The following is a 23,238-nucleotide window of genomic DNA, read 5'->3' as shown; positions in this document are numbered from 1 at the left end:
TATTTCTTTTAATTAACAATATCCAAGTCAGCATTTCTAGGTTGGATAATTCATTTTCTTATCATTTTTAATAAAAGTCAATATATTAGTGTTATTACACCAATGTAGATGACGTAAAAATTATGATGAATCATATAATTTGAATTTTCTTACTTTATATTTCATATAAATCATACGGTTCGTATTCTAGCTATAAAATCATTTTTAAAGAATAATTTTTACATTACTTGTCAAAAGTTTAATTTAATAATAATCTTATTCCAAAAAACATGGATTACGCATATCAATTTAGATATTGTAAATTTGATAATTAATTGCAAATAATTAGGGGTGTTTTAAATGCTTGATCTGATTGGTAACTCATTTTTCAGTAAATTTATTTATCCTAACTATCATTAAAATTGATCCTGTTGGATCAAGCTGTCATTCCTTAAAAATTTCTGGCCTCATCTAACCTCATTGGGCTAAATTGGTTGGATTCTCAATGTGGAATCTGGATGATACAATATGCAACAGATACAAAAATAATATTAAATATCACAAATATATGATATAAAATCTCTTCTGCAGATAATCTTAAAATCGATTTATTAAGCATATTAAAATTATATCAATTTTATGTATTTAAAATTGATATTAATATTAATACTATCAACAAAAATAAAACTTACTCAAGACAAAATATTAATCTTCAACTCTCTCAATATACTACCTCCGATCCTAATTATAAGACCTCGTTTGTAGTTTACAAATAAAGTCTTATAATTAATATCAGAGGTAATAATATATGTTGCGCAGATTATGATCATTTTCATTTGTCACCGGTCAGTACTTAATGAACGAGCAAGGACTATACGGCTCGTGATTCTGAGTTTTTCAGATAATCAGTGGAGATAATAATTCCCAAAAAAAAAAAGAAAAAGAAAAAGCAAAAAAAAAACAGGGTCAGCGAAAGAAGGATTACACAGGAGGTCAACCAAGTGATGGAATTGGTTGAGAACAAATCCAGTTCAAAGGCTCACTGCCCTTGAGAAAAACCCAGGGTAAAGCAGCAAAGTTTCAGGATGAATTTTGCATTTGTGGAGGAGACGATCAAACTCAAATCATTGCAAGCATTAAGAATTCCCCACAAGTATCCTTTATAAAAGAATGTAGTCTTGCGGAGGCTGTTGATCTCCCTGAAAAAAGATGGTAAGAATAAGAACAGAGCGACTAGCCCATTAACAAAAACTTATGGCCTTCCGCATGATCATGTCATCAAATATAAAAATTACATATGAAATTGCTTGAGCAGAAACTGAATAATATAACAAGACAAAGATACAGCACCCAAAAGGAATCAGTAGCAGAGGCATCTGTCTGGTGTGTTTCCAGGCAGAAGAGGTGAAACATAATGGGCGGGATAGTCTTGTAGAGTAAGAAAAGACGATGACAAACTACTAACTAGATAAGACGCAAACTTGAACACATGATTGATGGTATATTTATGAAATAAAGATGAGAAGCCCCTGTACGTTTCTCTGCTGCATCCCCTTGGCATTGGGGCCATAATCAGAGGGGCCTTCCCCCTCCCCCTTCCTGTAAAATTAAATTTACTATACCGGAAAGGAAGCAATCACCGCAATGAATAAAGGATTGAAGAACAAGAAAGATGTATAGTTAAATGGGACTGCCATGAAAAATTTACTCTCCTGCTGTTCAACTAAGATAAATCATATGGGCACCCCTGAGAGCACAAATCGTAGCAGGTGAATGGAAACAAAAGATTGATAACAAAACGGTGGATAATCCAAATGCTTAAACAATGTTGTTTCTAGCAGAATTTGCCACCAGAAAGAAACTTCCGGTGAGAAGTACGAAATTACAAAACGGTCATCAATAAGTTGGCTTTTGGTTATTACGGTTTTGCATATAGTGTTCCACCTGACCAACCCACCCAAACAACCCCCCGGGGGGGCCCCTGAGGGGAGGGAGGACACCAAAAAAAAAAAAAAAAGATAACTCAGCTTGTGAGCATCATGCTGTCACATCCCGCACGTTCAGCCAAATTAGATATGTTCCTAACCAAGAACTACGGCTCAAGTAAAATTAGCTAATACTTACCACATGCTATGCACAGTCCCAATTGCAACAATTAGCTGGGACTTTTTTGTCTGTCTTCACTTGCATGAGTGTGCCTGAAGTTAAGGATGCCAGTTTGTCTTCGTCCTCTAGCAAGTTCTTCCAGCTCTTCGAGCTTTTGTTTAAGAAGTTCAACTTCTCTGGCTAGGTTTTCATTCCCATCCTTTATAGCCTATAAAGTCATAGGGAAGAAAAAAACATTTTAGAGTAAAATGTTGTGTCCCCGAACAACTTACATTCCCCTTCCTATGGAAGGTAAACAAGAGATCAATAATGCATCCGATTTTCAGTGTAAAACTTCCACAAGCTCTGACAGATGGTAAAAACAGATGCCAATGGCACCAAATATAAGGATTACAAGGAGACCAATTTTGCTTCAGTAAAGTCCTTCATAATCTACCCTCATTAGACAATATACAAAAGTGGGAGAAAGTGTCAAGGCCAACCTGCATTTCCTGTCTACGTATTTCCTCCTTCCTTGCTTCTGATCTCGAACTTCTTTGCACCTCAAAGATGACAGCAGCTCCTGCAACCTAAATAAAAGGAAACTGAATTTTTTATATGTCGTAACTCCTTTTTAGAAGAACTTCTGATGAAGATGGGGCTTAAGATAATTTGCACCCCAGAAAGAAATTGGCATATATTACTATTCTTGCAAGGATGAAATTAAGGCAAATCAAACAGTGATTGTAAGATAACTAAAGCCTATAATCTGACTTGGCAGCTGAGACCAAATTACAGAAAGTACTACTGCTTACAAATAATTTCAAGATTTAGTCTGGTTGAAAAAAGGTAAATAAGATAAGGGTTTCAATTAGGTTCCATCTGTCAAAAAACTTCTGAGCAAATGATAGACATACAGACTAAATGAACCTCCTCGTTCACATTTCCTGGTTGATGGTATGTTCAACCACATCTTCATTTGAATTTCCACAACTTCAATGGACAGAAAACTAGTCTCTCCAATTCAATACGCTTACTTAAACATCTTGTCCAACGGTTCAATTTCCTCTCTAGGCAAGACAACTACCTCATTGAGGTCTCCTCCATGTAATCATACAATATCTTATGTCCAATGCAAGGGTATGTGCAAGAGCATGAATGAGCTCTTGGCCTTCCTTGAGGGAACCAATTTTATGTTTATAGTCAAATACCAGTCAATCCGTGTCCAGAGTTTCACTCCAGCAGCAACTATGAAGTTAACCCATAACTTAAGATTTATACGGCCAACCACCACTTTTTATGAGGCCCAAACCAGCACTACAAATATATTGGGTTGAGTGCCTAATCGAACAAGCCACACCTGAAGGGGTCTAAGTAGGGGCAGTATCTAAAAGATTAATATAGTTCACGTAGCCATATGCATAGAGATTTGAGTAAGAACATATCGCAAGTCCAAATCCAAATTTAGCTGAACTGAATCTTCTTCTCTCAATAGAAAAACAAGCATAAAAGAAGAAAACTGAACATCGATGATTCTATCCTATTACTACCGTGAAAACAAAGAGTTCCCCAAGAAGGTCTGCAGCGGCTTGAACAGCTTTTTCCTCATTCAGTGGGCGTATGGCAACATCAGTCGCATGACCATATATGCGTCTCTGCAATTTTGTTGTTACTCTATGATTCGCCTAACATAGAACCATGTACAAATGTTACCGTGTGAGCAGCTAAGCATCAGATTAATACTGATCAGAGAAAGGAAAACAAGAATCAGTCCATATCAGAGGAATTAACAAAATAACAAGAATACCAAATCCGAGAATTCAAGATTCGTTCTACACAAACAGTGATCGCCTAAGAATTCAACAATGTTGAAATAGGAAAAAAATACAACAGATAAAACTAGAAGAGAAAAAAGATGCCCATACCACAGAAAGATGAAACGAATCTAAAGAAACAAAAAATGGATAAAATATGCAAGGCACCTGGGCAATGCTGATGATGAACTGACGGAACTTTGGGTGATAGCCAGCCTCCTTCTTAAGCCTATTAGCTACAGGTTTGCATAATGTTTTCAAAGCAAGCGTTCCTAGCTTCACTACTGGTAGGACCACCATGTCTCATTAGTTTCGGCCCATCAAAATTACAGGGAAATTGGACAGAATTGAAGAATTTTCAAGTAACTTCCGTTTTCAAGCGCTACCGCGCGATGAGTACAGTGGCGACAAGAACGCTTGCGAAAAGGAAAGTGAGGAAAGTAGTGGGACTGCTTGGTCCGCCGGATCAAGCTAGTTCCCTTAATTTTTACGCTGCCCGCATCTCTGATTTTTTTTTCTTTTTCTTTTAAATAAAACCCTCCTCTCTTTTTAATGGCGCTTTATTATTTTCCAATTTCCACTCGTCCAGCTTAAGTTTTTTTTTTTTTTAAATTTTGGTAAGTTTTGAGAAAGGACAAAGTAGCTGGCAAAAGAAAATAGAAATAACAAAATAGACTTTTTGTCATAATATATAAAATTTTTGTGTGTGAGAGACGAACTGTTAAATGGAACTTGAAAAGATATAGGATGATTATCCTTTCAAAGACTTAATTGACGATATGAGGATAGATATTGACAGAGACTGGCAGATTGTTTTTAATCATATTGATAGGTATTGATTTTTTGGCGGACCGTTTAGCTAAATTATCTCATAAGATTGATGATAATTTTTGTATCCTTAATCAACCTTCTCCTCCTCTAAGTGGAATGGTGATGAAGGAGAGTAGGTCTTGTTCTTGGTTAAAACCCTTATACTGTTTTGGTTGTTGAATTAATAGATCAATTTGCATTAAAAAAAAAGGTATTTATCTGACATTTATTTAGTTTTTAATTACCTTAAATTACTTTTTTTGTAAAACCTATAATTATTTTTCAAATATAGGACATACAAATGCAAAAGGGAGAGGGTGGATATCTCTTTATTTTAAAAGCAGCTTGAAGGACCTTTGGGGGGAAAAAACGAACTCTACTTACTCATATTTATGATTAATAATAAGATGAAATCAATTATCATATTTTTGTTTTTTCAATCAAAACTAAAATGTAGATATGCATAGAATTTGAAGATGAGAATAATTCTCTGCAACTAGCAGTAAGGAATAATTTCCTTGAAGAACCGTATGAGGTAATATCATTTTTTCTATCATTTTTTTCAAAAAGTGAAAACCTTCTTTACAGATAGCTTGTCTGGTATTATTATTTGGTGTTAGCACTAAAATTATTTTGGTAGGTCAAGAAGCGGAACCAACTGAGCAAACTTCAGTTCCTATTTTTGAAACAGATAGAATCATGAAAGGACAGAACATGATACCCTCCTCCAAATTTAATCTCAACCAACCATATATTATTATTAACGTACCTACCCCTTCTCATCACAACAAGAATTCACGGGAGAAAGACAGCGAATCGAACCAGAATTCCACAAGTGGCAGATCAAATCTCTACGCTTTTCTTGTTTGTTTTATAATTGGACCAAAAAAACAAATACTCCTCCTGTCATTAACGAAAAACCCACTTTGTCGTACAATTTACATTATAGGATGGGTCTTATATTAAGAATTGCAGAGAGTATCTCTATATATAATGCACATAATCCAGCAATATAATATAAAATTGATGAGTGAAATGGTTGGGAGATGAAAGTGGCAGATATATATAGTCTACCAGTCTGAAAAGCTGACCAGAAGCGGGACAAGCTATATTTATGACCGTATGGCAAATTCCATCTCAATTATTTAAGCACAAAGAACAAGCATCTTTCTTCTTCTTCCACCTTCAAACAAGTTGATTGTTGAGCTATTAATAAAATTTAAGAATTGACACCTGAAATGGACAAAATGATCAAAGACGATATCGAGAATAGAAATCAACGCATAGCAGCCATTGGCATTGAAGAACACACCACGTAGATATGCTTGCTGACCTGGGTAGATTCAGCCATGTGAAGAATCCAGTCATAGTTATACGCTCGCTGGTAAAACTTTGAATTTTATTTGTTTCTCGCAGACAGGAGATTATGGGCTAGCACAACAGATAAGAAATATTAAAATCTCAACGGTTCTTAAATCAATAAATAATAATATAGGATTGGCCCATTATATTCATGCATGTCATTTGAATTTTCAACTTAAATCTGCAGTGAACAGCAAAAGAGACTCTCAAGACAATTTCAACTTTGGCCAAAAATTGAAAACAAACAAGTGAAGTCACTTGATATGTCCCGCATTGGGAATTTCTCACTATATAAAGCACTGACAATGGTGTTGTTAATTAGCACTCCACAGACACATTAGCCATCCATTAAGCCTCACAAAGTTGGCGTAATGGATTTTCAAAATGATCTGATGTAAACGAGTTGTTCCATGGCCATGCCCACGTTCGTAACCAGACCTACAACTTCGTCAATTCCATGCGTCTTAAGTGTGCAGTTCAACTCGGTATCCCAGATCTCATCCACAATCATGCCCAACCCTTCTTGTCTCTCTCTCAACTCACAGCTTCCCTACCAATGAACCCTGCAAAAGCAAACGGTATCGGACGCCTCACGTCCATTCTCACACATTCAGGTTTCTTCCACAGAAAGAAACTTCATGAAGAAGAAGAAGAAGAAGCCTACGCTCTGACTTATGCCGGTAGGCTTCTTGTAAAGGACAACCCCTTGAGCATGACTTCTTCTTTGCTTCTGTCACTTGATCCTATTCAGATGGAGCCTTGGCATCATTTGAGTGCTTGGTTCCAGAATGATCATACTACCGCATATCACACAGCACATGGAATGGCTATTTGGGAGTATGCAAGCCGTAATTCAAAGCTCAATAATCTATTTAACAGTGCCATGCTCTGCGATTCTCGCCTGGTGTCAAGTGCCATGCTTCACGAGTCCAAGTGGGCGTTCGAGGGAATGGAGTCATTGGTTGATGTTGGAGGAGGCACAGGAACTATGGCGAAGGCGATAGCCCAATCTTTCCCCAGCATGAAATGCACTGTGCTGGATCTTCCACATGTTGTTGCTGGCTTGAAAGGGATTAACAACTTGAGCTATATTGGAGGTAACATGTTTGAGGCAGTTCCTCAAGCAGATGCAGTTCTACTAGAGGTAAGCAAACACGAACTATAGCAATTTCGATTACTGATGTAGTCATTTAATCAAACATATAAAGTGCAATTCTTTTCACTGTTTTCTTTCCTTGAAAATGCAAAACATGGATATTGCATGACTGGAGCGATGAAGAATGTGTGAGGATACTTAAGAAGTGCAAAGAGGCAATACCAATGAATGGGAAATGGGTAAGGTGATCGTTTTAGACATGGTGGTGAAGGAAAACTGTGAATCAGTTGAAACACAGCTCTTGTTTGATGTGCTGATGATGATCCAGTCCACAGGAAGAGAAAGAAACGAGCAAGAATGGCCAAGTTATTACACAGCAGGTTTCAGTGACTACAAGATTACTCCCGTCTTGGGTTTGAGATCCGTCGTTGAAATTTATCCACAGAAGAAAGAAATCACCTCCTCGTGAGATAAGAGCTACAGAGATTTTAGGTTCAAATATAAAAGCTCTTGAAGGGGTTAAAGTCAGATATAATAATGGCCAGATTGGTTGGATTATAAAAATAAGGATTACATGTAATTTTGATGCAAACATCTGATTCAATTGTTTGGTTGGGTTTTATAATAATGTAAACAAGATTACATCTTGGTATTCTGATTCCCTTAAAAGCCTACATCCAGATTACATAGATAGACCTCACGAATGGGGATTACATGATAAGAAAAACACATTATTATCCTTAAAAAAGTAAAACACGACGGGGCATCACTGCCATCAAACTCCATCCCCAACCTCATTCTCCACCCCACTCATCGTCTTTTTTTTCCAGCCCCAACATTTAGACACACCCACCTTCCTTCTTCTTTTTTCAAGTAAACAAGGATTTTATTGCAAATCAACCCAAAATCTCCAGCAAGGCAACTCGAAAGTGGTATACCTTGAGGAACTATGGTTGGTGGGTTTCAAATGCTGTCTGAACTAGTAACCAAAAAGGGTGAAAAGAATCGTCAGTGAAGCTGGTTAAGGATGATGGATTTCCATTGCGATGAGGAAGAAGTACATGACGCTGGACTGCTGGAGGGAGGTTTTCTTCTTTTTTAATAGACAAGGATATTTTATCTTTTTAATTTTATCTGTAATTAAGTAAATATAAAAAATATATTTTACTACTCCATTCCTAACCTTGTACCAAACAAATTTATTATAATCACTGTTACATTATATTGTATTATATTCCTACCCATTACATTACATTACATTATATTCTCTGTCATTCAGTGAACCAAACAGAACCAAACAGGCCATAAGTGTCTTTCATTGTCATTTTTCTCTTCGGATGCCTTCTTTGGAACATATATTATAAATCGATCGTGCTTCATAATTATGGTTTAAAAAAAAAAAAAACTTGATCGATGCCCTCTATAGCCTATAAATGCAATTGACTGCAAGGTGATCAAGTCCTCAAATTTTAAATTATGAATTATTGCTCACCTCTATCACTCATATACTTCTACTACTATTTAATTATAACACTTTTTTTCCATTCATTTTGCTCATCAAAATGGTAAGGTTTCTTATCGTTTTGTTTTTTTGGGTTAAGAGGTAGGGTGTGTTATCGTTGTGATCAAAGCGAAACCATTCAAAATCTGATTTAAATGGTTTATATTTAAAATTTTTAATTTGTAATTTTTTAGTGATAAATTTATTTTTTAAAAAAAGCATTAGTTAATATCATTATTTTAAATTTTATGTACATTAAAATATAAGAAAATGTTAAATTAAACTTGGACTATTCAAAATCAATTTAAATATTCTAGATGTGATCACATTTTAATATCAGTACGGACCAATGCTGCAAGCTAATGTTGCATTGGGATCCTAATTAAGATGGGCGGCTAAATTATTTGGTAGGGCCTGGGCCGGGAGTGATGTAGCACTGTCCCTGCCCTGCATATATGCAGAGCCCTAAAAGTGATTAACTTGAATCAATATAAAAATCATAATATGCTTCACGACTATCACGAGCAAATTAAAAATAATGACGGACATTTCCATTGTTCACACGCTTGCGGAAACATTCGCAAAAATGTATATATTATACCATATGCAAAGGGGTCACAGGGTGCCCACATTAAGAGCATATATACATATATTATTATTTACACTCGACGTTCTCGTGCGTACCTTAATTGCAACACCAAATTAAAATAAATAATGTGTTACGTATCGGTATCACATTATCATGATCACTTGAATTTCAGGGACTGTTAGTATCATACACATATTTACAGACTTCTAAAGTATGTCTTCAAAGATTGCCTTATTATTAAGACACCCATTTTACATGATTAGCCATGTCCTTAATTTTCAATAATTATATTCATGAATTATTTTTTAAGAGTTTTACCATTTTAATAAATAATTCATGGATCCCTTCAAAATAAGTCCTCTAGGCAAGTCCAAGCTATTTAAATAAATAATTCATTTCCATCACATCAAATACCTCTAGGTCAGCCCGTCACAACCTGCGGGTTCTGCGATGCGGGCTGGAGCAGCCAACATTTTAGCTGGTTAGAAAAATCCCAACCCTAACCTGCCATGCCAGCCTGCCACCCTTCTTTTTTTTTGTTTTTTAAATTCTCAATTTTCAAATCTTATTTCTATTTAATTTTAAAAATTAATAAATGGTGATCTAAAATTTCAAAAGCAATCACAAGTATAAATTATGTTTAACCATATTTAAAATAATCAATATAAATATAAAACAATACATTACAAATATTTTACATGATTAACATTCAACATCAACTCATCAGGTGATAAATTTTATAATTTTTTTAATACAAATGTCATGTTTGATACAAAACACTATCTCTTAATAAATTAGAAGTGTTTTTCTTTTTTTTTTTTAAAGTTCATTCACCATGTTTTTCTAAAACACTTTTTTTCTGTAATAAATATTGTCTTCTATTTATTGTAGTTATTGAATTTTTGCTATAAATATAGTATACTTATTTTTTAAAATATTTTTTTTACATATGTATTATGTAATATGAAAATTAAAGTGTAAATAAGAGGAAAAATTTTCAAATATAATAACATATTATTTATGTGAAAATTTATAAAAAAAAAAGTGGCGGGTTAAAACCACAACCCGCAGGTTATGTGTTGCGAGCTAGCAAAATGCCAACCCTAACCTCTCTTTTATAGCAGGTTGGTGGCTGGCCTGCGGTCCTAACTCATATTCCCGACTCTACATCTAAATAATCTTCAAAACTTGTATTACCCTTCAAAATGCTAGCACTTCTACTTCTCTCATGCTCTCTCTTCTTGCACCTTACTCTCCTTTTACCTCATGCTCTCTCTTTTATTTTCTCTCTGTCTTTCCAAGATATTTAACATACTCACATTTACTTCTCCATCCTTATTTTTCTTCAACCTACATGGTCCTCTATTTCTTTTTATTTAACTGCATCCTCCCTCCTCTTCCTTCTTTAATTAATACTCTCCATTTTTCAACTTCATTAATTACATCTTCCCCAAATTCTTCTTTCATTTAATACAACTCTCCCTCCCTCATCTTTTCCACCGAATTGTTTTTTTTAATAAAAAAAATACTATTTTATTTATATATATTTTATTACATTTTTTTTAAATATAGTATGTTACATTTTCAGGTTCAGTTCCTGACGTTGAATCTCACTCATATTACACATAATTATTATCTATAAAGGGACAAATCCATCCGTCCATTATATTGATGAAATCTCCATCTTATTCTGAAATCAAGGTTCAATCCATACGATTAAAAACAAATTAACGACAAACTATAATTGAATTTTGAAGACAAGCATCGTTTTGTCCCGCTGGTAGAAGCTAATTTGAGACTATATAAACAGGTGGTGGTTCTGTTAACAAGACTCTACATGAGTGATTCATTAAGCCTAGCTCACAAAATTGAGAGATAATGGATTTGCAAAATGAATTTGAAGCAAACGAGTTGTTCCGAGCCCATGCCCACGTATGGAACCAAACCTACAACTTCATCAATTCCATGTGCCTTAGGTGTGCAGTTCAACTGGGCATACCAGATCTCATCCACAAGCATCCCCAACCTTTCATGTCTCTCTCTCAACTCACAGCTTCTCTACCAATCAACCCTGCAAAAACAAACGGTGTCGGACGTCTCATGTCCATTCTCACACATTCAGGTTTCTTCCACCAAAAGAAACTTCATGAAGAAGAAGAAGCAGCCTACGCTCTGACTTACGCCGGTAGGCTTCTTGTAAAGGACAACCCCTTGAGTATGACCTCTTCTTTGCTTCTGTCACTTGATCCAATTCAGATGGAGCCTTGGCATCATTTGAGTACTTGGTTCCAGAATGATGATCCTACCGCATATCACACAGCACATGGAATGGCCATTTGGAAGTATGCAAGCCATAACCCCAAGCTCAATAATCTGTTCAACAACGCAATGCTGTGTGATTCTCGCCTGGTGTCAAGTGCCATGCTTCACGAGGTCAAGTGGACGTTCGATGGAATAGAGTCATTGGTTGATGTTGGAGGGGGCACAGGAACTATGGCGAAGGCCATAGCTCAATCCTTCCCAGCCATGAAATGCTCTGAGCTCGATCTTCCACACGTTGTCGCTGGCTTGAAAGGCACTAACAACTTGAACTACGTTGGGGGTGACATGTTTAAGGCAATTCCTAATGCAGATGCGGTTTTACTCAAGGTAGGCCCGCATAGAACCACACACACACACACACACACACTTTCATCAATTGATGACTTGTGAACATTTAGATTTTGTTTTAGCCTTTGATTTACATAGAAGTTTTGTGTGGTAAATGTGTGAAACAGTCGGTCCTGCATGATTGGAGTGATGAAGAATGTGTGAGGATACTTAAGAAGTGCAAAGAGGCTATTTCAGGCAATGGGAAGAGGGGCAACAAAGTGATCATTATAGACATGGTGGTGGATCAGCAGAATAAAGATCATGAATTGGTGGAAACACAGCTTTTCTTGGATATGTTGATGATGGTGCTTTCTACGGGAAGAGAAAGAAGTGAGAAGGAATGGGTCAAGTTAATTTGCTCTGCTGGTTTCACTAATTACAAGATAAGTCGTCTTTTGGGTTCAAGGTCTATCATGGAAATTTATCCTTAAACGTAAGGATGGAATATGGGTATCTTAGGGTATGTTTGGCTCAATGAGAGGAAGGGGAGGGGAGGGGAGGGGAATGGAAGGATTTTAATATTATCTTGTTTGGATTTATAAAAAAAGAGGGGAGGGGAGGGAAAAATATTTTAATATGAACAACTTTGCTCTTATTTTATTTAAGACGTGGGCATAATGGTCACAACATGACAAAATATAGACATAATGGTCACAACATGACAAAATGTGGACATAATGGTCATAATATGACAAAATATTACCCTTTCCCTCCAAATCCTCCTAATTTTGGAGGGGAGGGGAGGGGAAATTTTAAAAAATTTTCCCCCCTCCTAAAATTTGTGTGTTGCCAAACAAGGGGAAATGATTAAAATCCCTCCCCTTCCCTTCCCTCCCACCCAAATCCCTCATACCAAACACACCCTTAGTGATCAATAATGTAATCGCTGTTATGCTATAATTAGAGGATGCAATAAAGAATTATACAATAAAGAATCACCATTTTCGACTCGTAATTAACCAATTTGAAAAGATTAAAAAAACTAAATAAAAAATAATGTAATAAGAGAAGGATTATTGAATAGAAGCATTGCAAGTATTAGGAGAAGTTATGTGTCCTGTTTGGTTTAATGTTGGTAAAAATAATTTTAATAATTAAAAAACCCATGATGTGAATATGTATTCAACAATTGATGCTGGCAAAAAAGTTATTCAACCATTGATTAAAAAAAATAGTAATAGTAATATTCAACCTACCATTAATTGGATTCATTAATTTTCAAGCGAGGTATATATAGGAACTAGTTTCAGTGCTGATTGATGCTCATCAAATCCCAACCATTCAAATTTAACATAGATGACTAAGATTTAAACCTTTAAATTTTTGTTTTTAAAAAAATATTTTCTTGTAATAAGTATATAATCCAAAATAAATATAGTCATTTAACCGTAAGTTTCTTACAAAAAATACTTTTTTGTTTAAAAATCATTATTAAAAATTTTAAATATAGATCATTAAAATTATATTAAATGATGTGGATTTCATCATAACCATGAGTATCGTAGTGCTTATCATTGTGCTTAGCACTAAAACTAGTTTTGGTATACACACATTTAACCATTAATATCCAATTACCTCTTATAATTCCAAGCTATTTCCATAGACCACAAGTCCATAACCATTAATTGCAGTGAATTATTATCATATTCAAATTCATCCTCATATTAGCTTAAAACACTACAAAAAAATTGACTTTCAGCGGTGACAAAAAGTTGCCGCTGAAAGTATAAAAGTCGCCACTGAAAGTCTTCAGTCGCCGCTAAAAAGTTGTTGTCATAGCAGCCGTAGCTGAAAACTTTTAGCGACGACTAAAAAGGTTGCGGCTGAAAGATACTTTCAGTGGCAACTTTTAGAAGTTTCAGTAGCGATATTTGTCGCTACTAAAAGACACTTTCAGCAGCGACATTCTTGTCACTACTAAAAGACTTTTCAGCGGCGACAAAAAGTAATGCCTAACCAACGCCATGTTATCACCGCCGGCTACCACGTCATTGTTGTCGTCTGCCACATCATCATTAGCCACCTCCACGTTATTGCCACATCACTCCTCCCCCCACGTCATCGTCCAAATATTTTCACCTTAAATGCGTCTTTTTCAATATTTGAACTCGTGACCACCTCTTTTCATGTTCAATCTTCTTGCCGCTAAGCCAGATCAAATTTGTTTATTAATATTGTAAAATAAAATAATATTATTATATTACACTTTCAACGGCGACATTATAAAGTCATCACTGAAAGTCGGACCTTCAGCAGCGACTATCACCACGTTATTGCCACATCACTCCCTCCTGCCACGTCATCGTCCAAATATTTTCACCTTAAATGTGTCTTTTTCAAGGTTCGAACTCGTGACCACCTCCTTTCATATTCAATCTTCTTGCCGCTGAGCCAGATTGAATTTGTTTATTAATATTGTAAAATAAAATATATATTATTATATTACACTTTCAACGGTGACATTATAAAGTCGCCGCTGAAAGTCGGTCGCGCTGAAAGTGAACCCAATAATTCTTAAAGGTATACTTTCAATGGCGACAAAGAAAGTTGCCGCTGAAAGTCACCGACTTTTTGGTGTCGCCACTGAAAGTCCTTAGTTTCAGCGGTAACTTTTTGGTGTCGCCGCTGAAAGTAGACTTTCAGCAGCAACTTTTTTTGTCGTCGTCTAAAGTCTTTTTGTTTACCGTGAAAATATCAATTTTTTATTTGGAGTTATTGGAATAATAACCAAGCTAAGATGGTCTTAGGAGGGGGTTCTCTCAGTGCAGACAGTGACGGAAATGCAGAGTGAAGACGTTGAGAATGATCAATTACGTAAAGCCCATTAACACCCGCGGAGTCAAATGAAACGTACAGCCTCACAAAATCCATGTCGCTCAAGTGCGCAAGTCAACTGGGTATACCAGATATTATATTGTATTGTTCATAAACATGGCCAGCCTATGAGAAGCTTTCCCGGTTCACTACAGAACCCCCGATTCATCAACCAAATCCCATGATGTTATTCGTCTCTCTCATGAACATTCTCACCCGTTATGGCTTCTTCACTGCACAGAAAGAAAGTGAGGAGGACAATGGCTCAGAAGATACTTGCTTGCAAGTTACTTACTGGTCCAGGACAGGCCCTAAAGTATTGGTGGTTATACATATGAAGATGATGAATCGCTTGGAGCATGGCTCTGCTTCAATATATGTTGATGACGGTGCTAAGTAGCGCAAAAAGAACGAACTGAGAAAGAGTGGGCTAAGTTATTCTGCGGCGCCGGCTTTAATTATAGACTATAAGATAAACCCTATCTATCTTGGATCTAAGATCTCCCATTGAGGTCTAACCTTCATTATAAGGCTCCCCTTTCGTGGTACGGTGTTAATTTAATTCACCAATGTGCTGCAAGGTAATGTTGCATTCGGATCCCAATATGTGCGGCCTAATGATTTGTAGGGCTTGATATGAATGATGTAGCATTGTCATATATATGCAAAGCCTTCAAAGTGATTAAATTAAATGAACGTTAAAAGAGGGCTATATATATATATATATATATATGGAGAGAGCCGGTAAGTTAACCAAACCAGTTGATGATCAGCAAGAACAGCTCAGAGTCCTGGAGAATTATAAGTTTATAATGTGCTTCAACAGAAAAAACGGAAGGAATTTATTGCGGAAACGTGCACAAAAATATATTATTCTATGCCAGTTCTGTGTCACGCAATTTCCATATTATACGTATATAGAGACACTCGGGGTCCTCGTTTTTTATTTTGTGGTTGCCAACGGGGTCCTCGTGGATCTTAAATTAGCAATACACAAATACGAATCGCTATCTTTAACACATAAATGGACATCTTACTGTAACAGGTATTGCAAACATTAATTTCTTATCTTTGCGCTGCCTTTGAAGGAATTCAGAGTATGCCTCTTCAAAGTTCATTATTGCCTTAATTAAGATAACCACTTTACAATAGTCATATCTCTTAAACAATTCATGCATGCATGAATCACATTTTTAAGAGATACATTCTTAAATTTGTTCATGAATCCCTTCAAAATATCGCACGTCCAAGTTCAAGTTTAAATGAATATCTAATTCAATTCATTTGCGTTTTCTTGAATATCCTGAATTTTTCGTTATTTAATCTTTTCAGGTTCAGTTCTTGATGTTGAATTAATCTCATTCATATGACACACAATTATTATATACATAATGGGACAAATCCATCAGTGAATCTCCATCTTAATCTGAAATCAAGGTTCAATCCATACAATTAAAAATATTAATGACAAACTATAATTAAATTTGAAGATAAGTATCGTTTTGCCCCTCAAGTAGAAACTTCGCACTATATAAATAGGTGGTGGTACTGTCAGGATCCTACATAAGCGATTCATTAAGCGTCACAAAGTTGAGAAATAATGGATTTGCAAAATGGATCTGGGGTAAACGAGTTGTTCCAAGCCCATGCCCACGTATGGAACCAAACCTACAACTTCATCAATTCCATGTGCCTTAAGTGTGCAGTTCAACTGGGCATACCAGATCTCATCCACAATCATCCCCAACCCTTCATGGCTCTCTCTCAACTCACAGCTTCCCTACCAATCAATCCTGCAAAAGCAAACAGTATCAGACAGCTCATGTCCATTCTCACACATTCAGGTTTCTTCCACAAAAAGAAACCTAATGAAGATGGAGAAGAAGAAGAAGAAGAATCCTACGCCATGACTTACGCCGGTAGGCTTCTTGTAAAGGACAACCCCTTGAGTATGACCTCTTCTTTGCTTCTGTCACTTGATCCTATTCAGATGGAGCCTTGGCATCATTTGAGTGCTTGGTTCCAGAATGATGATCCTACCGCATATCACACAGCACATGGAATGGCCATTTGGGAGTATGCAAGCCGTAATTCAAAGCTCAATAATTTATTTAACAACGCAATGCTGCGATTCTCGCCTGGTGTCAAGTGCCATGCTTCACAAGCTGAAGTGGGTGTTCGAGGGGTTAGAGTCGCTGGTTGATGTTGGAGGAGGCACAGGAACTATGGCGAAGGCCATAGCTCAATCCTTCCCAACCATGAAATGCACTGTGCTCGATCTTCCACACGTTGTCGCTGGCTTGAAAGGCACCAACAACTTGAACTACGTTGGAGGTGACATGTTTGAGGCAATTCCTCAAGCAGATGCAGTTCTACTGAAGGTAAGCAAACATAAAACCATTTTATATATATATATATATATATATATATATTCCTTCACTGGTGACTTGTGAACATTTAGATTTTGTTTTAGGCTTTGACTTATTACAAGAGGGTTTTGTGTGGTAAATGTGTGAAACAGTGGGTCCTGCATGATTGGGGTGATGAAGAATGTGTGAGGATACTTAAGAAGTGCAAGGAGGCGATTTCAGGCAATGGGAAGGGTAACAAAGTGATCATCATAGACATGGTGGTGGATCAGGAGAATAAAGATCATGAATCGGTGGAGACACAACTTTTCTTGGATATGCTGATGATGGTGCTTTTTACTGGAAGAGAAAGAAGTGAGAAGGAATGGATCAAGTTAATTTGCTCCGCTGGTTTCACTGATTTCAAGATAAGTCGCGTTCTGGGTTTAAGGTCTATCATTGAAATTTATCCTTAGAAGTAATCATTCCTAAAGGATATGAGTATCGTACTTAAGTAATGTAATCGCTGTTATGCTATGATTAGAGGGGTGTGATAAGAGAAGGATTGTTATCTTTCGTAATAGAAGCGTTGCAATGAATAGAAGTGGTGGAATATACATGATGGGATATAAAAAATAATTATGATTTAATTATGTTTTCGGGATTTTTAAATTATTTCGATTTGTGATGATTTTAGAATTTATTTGGAATTGGAATTATCAGTCTTATCACTTTTCATTATTAAGATTATTCTTATTATTATTTTATTTTAAGTTATATATAACTCTAAGATTTCTATTGGACGGAGGGCTAAATATTAAAATACGTTGAATTATCGTTTCCTCTCCGGGCCTCTCTCCTTCTGTGCCCTTTTCTCTGCTTCCTTTTTCTCCTGATTCTTCCTTCTCACGTCAAGTAGTTAGTTACGGCTTGTTTGGAAGCCATAATAAAATACTCCTCCGGTTCTTAATATAGAATCTAATTATTAAGTTGGTTTTGATTTTAAATATAAGACACATTTCTCATATTTATCAATTTTTTCTAAATTACTTCTATGGATACTCACTCAATCATAATTAAGTAGAAAAGGAAAAGGGGATATCAAGAAAGATGATTATAGTATTTTAGAAAAAACGTGTCACATTTCTTATAATTAACTAACTTATCTAACTTCCTTAATCTAATCAAATTAGTTAAATGGATCTTATATTAAAAACTGGAAGAATATATTTTATTCACACAGTCGCCTCCCGCTCGCACCTTAATGGCAAATATATATATATATATATATATATATATATATATAAAAACCATTCTATAGAAAGCTCCTCGCTACATGGCCAGACCATGGTGTTATTAGCACTCTACATATTGTCCTATTTATAATACATTTTTAATATGTTTCACACAGACTAGGAAAATTTTAAATTACATTAACTTTTCATTAAAATATAACAACTTTCTAATTTTATTTTTATTTAATATATACACCTTTTAAAAAAACTATTTATACTATAATAAATAAAAGACAATATAGTATATTCATGATAAAAATTTGTATTTGATGAAGTGACTTATAAATAGGACTAAAAGAAACCTTCTCTCTCTACTTTATAAATAGGACCAGAGAAGCACATACATACATATATGTGTGCGCGCGCGCCGGAAAGAAAGCACTCTAAATTATTAGCCCTTCTTTAAGCTGATAACAGATTTGCAAAATCCACGTGTTGAAATAAATTAATCAAATAAATTCATATCCTAATACAAAATATATTCCAAAATACTACCTCCCTTCTTAATTATAAGACCTCATTTATAAACTATAAATAAGATTTTATAATTAGGACATGAGGTAGTATGTTGATAAGGAATCTGTTCTAAATACTGATAAAATAATTTATAGTGTGGAACAGTTTAGAAAACGTTTCAAACATAAATGGTACTCATTCCATCCTAATATAAGAGCTAATTAGGGAGTTAATATTGGTTCTATATATAAGACATATTTCACATGTTTATCAATTTTTTCTCAAATTAATCCTATTAGTATTCCCTTAATAATAATTAAGTAGGAGAGGAAGAGAGGAAGTTAAGAAATGCGTTTAGGGTATTTTAGAAAAAAAGATACTCCTCCAGTCCTAATTATAAGACCCAATTGACTTATTTGAGGAGATTAAGGAAGTAAGTTAAGTTGGTTATTTATAATAAATAAGTGTTGTCATTCCTAAAATATCCTTGCTAATTAAGTATATTGGCTAAAACTATCATTATTAGAAGGATTATCTTGGAAAAAAAATGCATAAATATAAGAGACAAAATGGATTGGGGTCTTATAATTAAAACCAAATAAAAAGTCAAATGGGGTCTTATAATAAGGATCGGAGGAGTATCATATTAACTAATTTAACTAATATTCTTAATCTACTCCAATCAGTTAGTTAGGTCTTAGATTAAAAACAGAAGAAGTATTAGTTAATAACTATACATCCATGATATGAATCAGTATTTTTTTTTTGTTCGAAGATATGAATAAGTGTTCAACAGTTTCTAAGAAAAATATACTACCTCCAATCCTAAATATAAGAGCTAATTAACTAATTTGAGTAAATTAAGAAAATAAGTAAGTTAGTTATTTGTAATCAATAAATGTTATCTTTTCTAAAATATCTTTATTAATCAAGTTTATTGACTAGAATTACTATTATTAGAAGAACTATCTTAGTTTTAGAAAAATAAATAAATAAATATAAGAGGCGAAATGAATTAGAGTTTTATATTTGGTACTAAAATAAAAATCAAACAAAATCTTATATTAAAGACCGGAGGTAGTACTACTATAAAGTAATAATATAATATACAACTCGCCAATAATTGGATTCATTAATTTTCGAGCTAGATATATACATGTTTAACCACTAATACCCTATTACCTCTTATAATTCCAGGCTATTTCTACAGTATTGGCTAAGAAGATGAAATCGCTTGGAACCTGGCCCTGCTTCAATATGTTGATGATGCTGACCGCTGAGTAGCGCAAGAGATCGAACTGAGGGGGCCGAGTTATTCTTTGGTTCTGGCTTTAAAGACTAAAAAGATAAACCCTATCTTGGATCTAAGCTCTCCCACTAAACCACACCCGTAATTAAGCCTTCCTCTTAAAATTTATCAAATAAGGAATTGATAGAAGAGAGCAATCCTCAGTTGTTGAAAATATCCTCAAGAGAGCAGTCATGCTTACACCGTCATCATAGTTGCGGATGGAAGGTCAAACATTCTCAAGACATAGGAATGATTAACTCAAGGGGTAAAAGCTTAAATAAAATAGCGAACTTTATCCTAGTCATTAACTCCACATCGTTTCTTTGGGTAATTTAGTAACCCACTTTTCAGTAAAAATATAATCAATATCTGAGCAGTCATTAAAACAAAAGAAGGTTAATACATCTAATATTGTCATACTACCTGTCAGAGTGCTACATATAAAATGCATAACTGCCTCTCAAACAAGTCAAAACCAGTTTAGCTACGAATGTATGTATATTATTTTGATTCAACACTCGATTATTGGCACATGATGAGAGAGGGCCACACACCGACAAACAAAAGAACTTCTTGAACCCTCCAACAACAGGGGTTGAAAGGTTGCCACTTGATCAGGTTCCACGATCCATCTTCAATGAATCGAAATGTCATCTCTGTGAAAATTGGTATCAATTCCAGAGGGACAAAGGATGCGTGCGTTGAATTGCCAAAGAGAACTCATCTGTGCTGCTAAATGAGTTCAGCTTGCCCTCGGGAAAGAATTCAATCTCTTGTGCATTCTGTGCAAACACATCATATCAAAGTCAAGCAAACCCCATTCAATCTCTAGTACACATTAAAGTGATGCATATTAAGCAGCATGTTGAATTGATACAAGCATAAGATTACACCATCGGTTGCTTCCATAGATTATAGGACTCCAAATATCGCAGAATGAACAAGTAAAATGAATTATGCCAAAACTTCAATCCATTAACATTTCAATATCACTAAAGAATACAAATCAATAAATGAACTTAAACACCAAGGTTAGAGCCAGTAGATTGAAGAGAATGTAAACAAAAAATCAAGAATAACAATCATCGCACCAGGAATGCTGAACAGGCCAACCTTTTGCCTGACCTTTTGTACTTAAGTCAGATAATAGTTTATGACAATTTCCCATCTAGTCAGATTGGCATGTTTTACGAAGAATAATCTACAAATAAAAAGCTAAATTACAGGTTATTTCCAAACCTAGTTCCCTAACATTCGCCTTGATTTCGGGCAGAAAGTACACATCCTATTTATTGACCAATAAATAATCAGGGTTAGTTTCAACTACATACCTTTTCTCTTTTGAATAATCTACAGTTAATGCAGTGACGTAACAACCTCAATCCACAATCGAAGGATAAAGGTTACCTAGTCTATTCTAAAAACCAGCAAATTAAAGAAACATGAACAAGCAAGAATTGAACTTGTCTAGTACAAACATCTCTATGCACGTATAACCAATCCAGATCATTTAGTGTAGACCTCTGAAGCATATAAATTTTAAAGAAGACCAAATCCATGTTTGAAAAATATTAGATACTTGCATGGGACACAACACAACGTTATGCAACACCGTAAATGGCGTGTAAATGCTTCAGATTTTGTCAATCACCATGTCAAGGCATCAATGTCATGTGCTGTCTCTGTAGTAGTAGGAGTTTAACCCTATGTACAAGTTCATTGCTCTCCTTCCAATACAGCATTGATTCATTTTATCATCTTTCTGCATGGAACTAGATTAAGAGACTCCCTAAGTTCATTGTCAAATAGTCCTCTGTTTAAGGTCATGTAATGGTTTGAACCTTATACGTGCATACAAAGTAGATGTAGATTTGAAGCTATTCATAATATAGCCATCAAGGACCAAGATTTACAGTTAAATTTAGCATGATTCTTATAAAACGTAATGTTGCAGACTTGCAGATCAAACCTAGTAAAAAGGTTCGGCATTTATGAGCAAGCAATACAATGAGAGGATTCTGCGTCTTCGCCCAATACAATTGTTCGATGATGATTAAATTGATTACTAATGAAATTTCGATCTCCAACAATCCCTATTCCCTACCACTAGTCTAAACAAGTTAGTTCAAACTTAGACTTTTTGCCAATTATAAGTCAATGGATGAGAGAAAAAAATTATCTATTTTCCTGAAAATATTTTCGGTTCGCATGCTGCCACTGATGCGGCTGCCTACCTCCAGCGTGTTGTACCCAAATTCAATAAATGACAAAACACGTAAAGCCCAGTTGTATTACACCCGACAACACAACTGAATTAAAAAGACGATCGTACCATCCACTGGAACTTGGTCGACTTCCACTGGATCTCGGACGATTCATCATCCCCGAATCCGACAAGCCGCCTCTCCTCATTCTCTCATACCCACCCGACTTGGGTCGGCCGTTTTCAGCATATCGACCCGGATATCCGGCATGACCCTGCTGCCTTTGTGGCCGACTCAATTCCGGTCCAGGATTATTCTCCCTGGGAATAAATCCGGGACGAAGGTGCGGTGGCACAAACTTGTCGGATTTTGGAGATATCATCGGCGTAGCGGGGGGCAACTCCTTATCTTTGTCGTGATTCGAAACAGGGGGCGAGAGGGACGAACCGGTTCCCGTACGGCCCAATGGACGAAGCGAGATGGCGTCTGAACCGGGATTAGAGGGAGGTTGATCCGGGACTTGTTGAGTCCGCTCGGATTGTTGCTGAGGTGGATGTTGGAGCTGCGATGGAAGGGGTTTGGGCGGGGGTCGGGTCAGAACCAACATACGGCCATGAGTTTTGTTGGGGGCTGAAATTGCAGAATAAGAAGCAGCAGAATATGAAGGGGAAAGCGACGGAGCTGGGTTCTTGGCGAGGTTGGTATTAGAAATGGAGCTGCTGTTTTTCTCGTAGATGTGGTTGAAGTTAATGGAGGTGTACTTGTTGTTTTTTGCCATCCACCACCCCAATCGCGCTGAAGAAGAGAAATATAGGGACTAAACTTGGATATTGAACTCAAATCCAAAGGATCTAAAATGACGTGAAGATGAGAAGCAAGGAAAAGAGGAGTTGAGTTTGGGTTAGAACTCTGCTAGATGTTGCTTGTTGAGAAGGAAGGAAG

General features: G+C 35.8%; 3 protein-coding genes and 2 pseudogenes across 3 annotated transcripts; 3 read left to right on the top strand and 2 right to left on the bottom strand.

The window, feature by feature from the left end:
• Positions 1–781: 781 nt before the first annotated feature.
• On the bottom strand, positions 782–4,343 carry LOC114720208 (OPA3-like protein). Its single transcript, XM_028905822.1, has 5 exons — positions 4,047–4,343; positions 3,615–3,749; positions 2,568–2,654; positions 2,104–2,293; positions 782–1,178 (listed from the first exon to the last, which is right to left on the bottom strand). The coding sequence occupies exons 1-4, from the start codon at positions 4,176–4,178 to the stop codon at positions 2,135–2,137; spliced, it is 513 nt and encodes a 170-aa protein (XP_028761655.1). The 5' UTR covers positions 4,179–4,343; the 3' UTR covers positions 782–1,178; positions 2,104–2,134.
• A 1,666-nt stretch (positions 4,344–6,009) lies between these two features.
• Positions 6,010–7,622, top strand: LOC114720207 (trans-resveratrol di-O-methyltransferase-like; annotated as a pseudogene).
• A 3,492-nt stretch (positions 7,623–11,114) lies between these two features.
• On the top strand, positions 11,115–12,319 carry LOC114720240 (probable O-methyltransferase 3). The gene is made up of 2 exons (XM_028905869.1): positions 11,115–11,885; positions 12,014–12,319. Exons 1-2 carry the CDS (start codon positions 11,115–11,117, stop codon positions 12,317–12,319), a joined length of 1,077 nt encoding a protein of 358 aa, XP_028761702.1.
• A 3,983-nt stretch (positions 12,320–16,302) lies between these two features.
• LOC114720238 (probable O-methyltransferase 3) lies at positions 16,303–17,526 on the top strand (annotated as a pseudogene).
• Positions 17,527–20,370: 2,844 nt separating this feature from the next.
• On the bottom strand, positions 20,371–23,238 carry LOC114720216 (proline-rich receptor-like protein kinase PERK9). The gene is made up of 2 exons (XM_028905834.1): positions 22,425–23,238; positions 20,371–20,874 (listed from the first exon to the last, which is right to left on the bottom strand). Coding segments are annotated over exons 1-2 (651 nt in total). The 5' UTR covers positions 23,075–23,238; the 3' UTR covers positions 20,371–20,873.

This window comes from Neltuma alba, unplaced genomic scaffold, assembly GCF_004799145.2.
Source record: "Neltuma alba isolate B1F8T4 unplaced genomic scaffold, ASM479914v2 tig00011970_pilon, whole genome shotgun sequence".
NCBI classification, from domain to species: domain Eukaryota; kingdom Viridiplantae; phylum Streptophyta; class Magnoliopsida; order Fabales; family Fabaceae; genus Neltuma; species Neltuma alba.
This window is presented reverse-complemented; position numbering and strand designations above follow the sequence as displayed.

Excerpts from the sequence above, each read along its gene's own strand:
- LOC114720208 (XM_028905822.1), bottom strand. The coding sequence starts at position 4,178 with ATGGTGGTCCTACCAGTAGTGAAGCTAGGAACGCTTGCTTTGAAAACA. Across the intron at positions 3,750-4,046 it reads TCATCATCAGCATTGCCCAG|GCGAATCATAGAGTAACAAC; the intron begins GTGCCTTGCATA and ends GTTCTATGTTAG. Across the intron at positions 2,294-2,567 it reads TACGTAGACAGGAAATGCAG|GCTATAAAGGATGGGAATGA; the intron begins GTTGGCCTTGAC and ends ATGACTTTATAG.
- LOC114720216 (XM_028905834.1), bottom strand. The coding sequence starts at position 23,074 with ATGGCAAAAAACAACAAGTACACCTCCATTAACTTCAACCACATCTAC.
- LOC114720240 (XM_028905869.1), top strand. The coding sequence starts at position 11,115 with ATGGATTTGCAAAATGAATTTGAAGCAAACGAGTTGTTCCGAGCCCAT. Across the intron at positions 11,886-12,013 it reads CAGATGCGGTTTTACTCAAG|TCGGTCCTGCATGATTGGAG; the intron begins GTAGGCCCGCAT and ends TGTGTGAAACAG.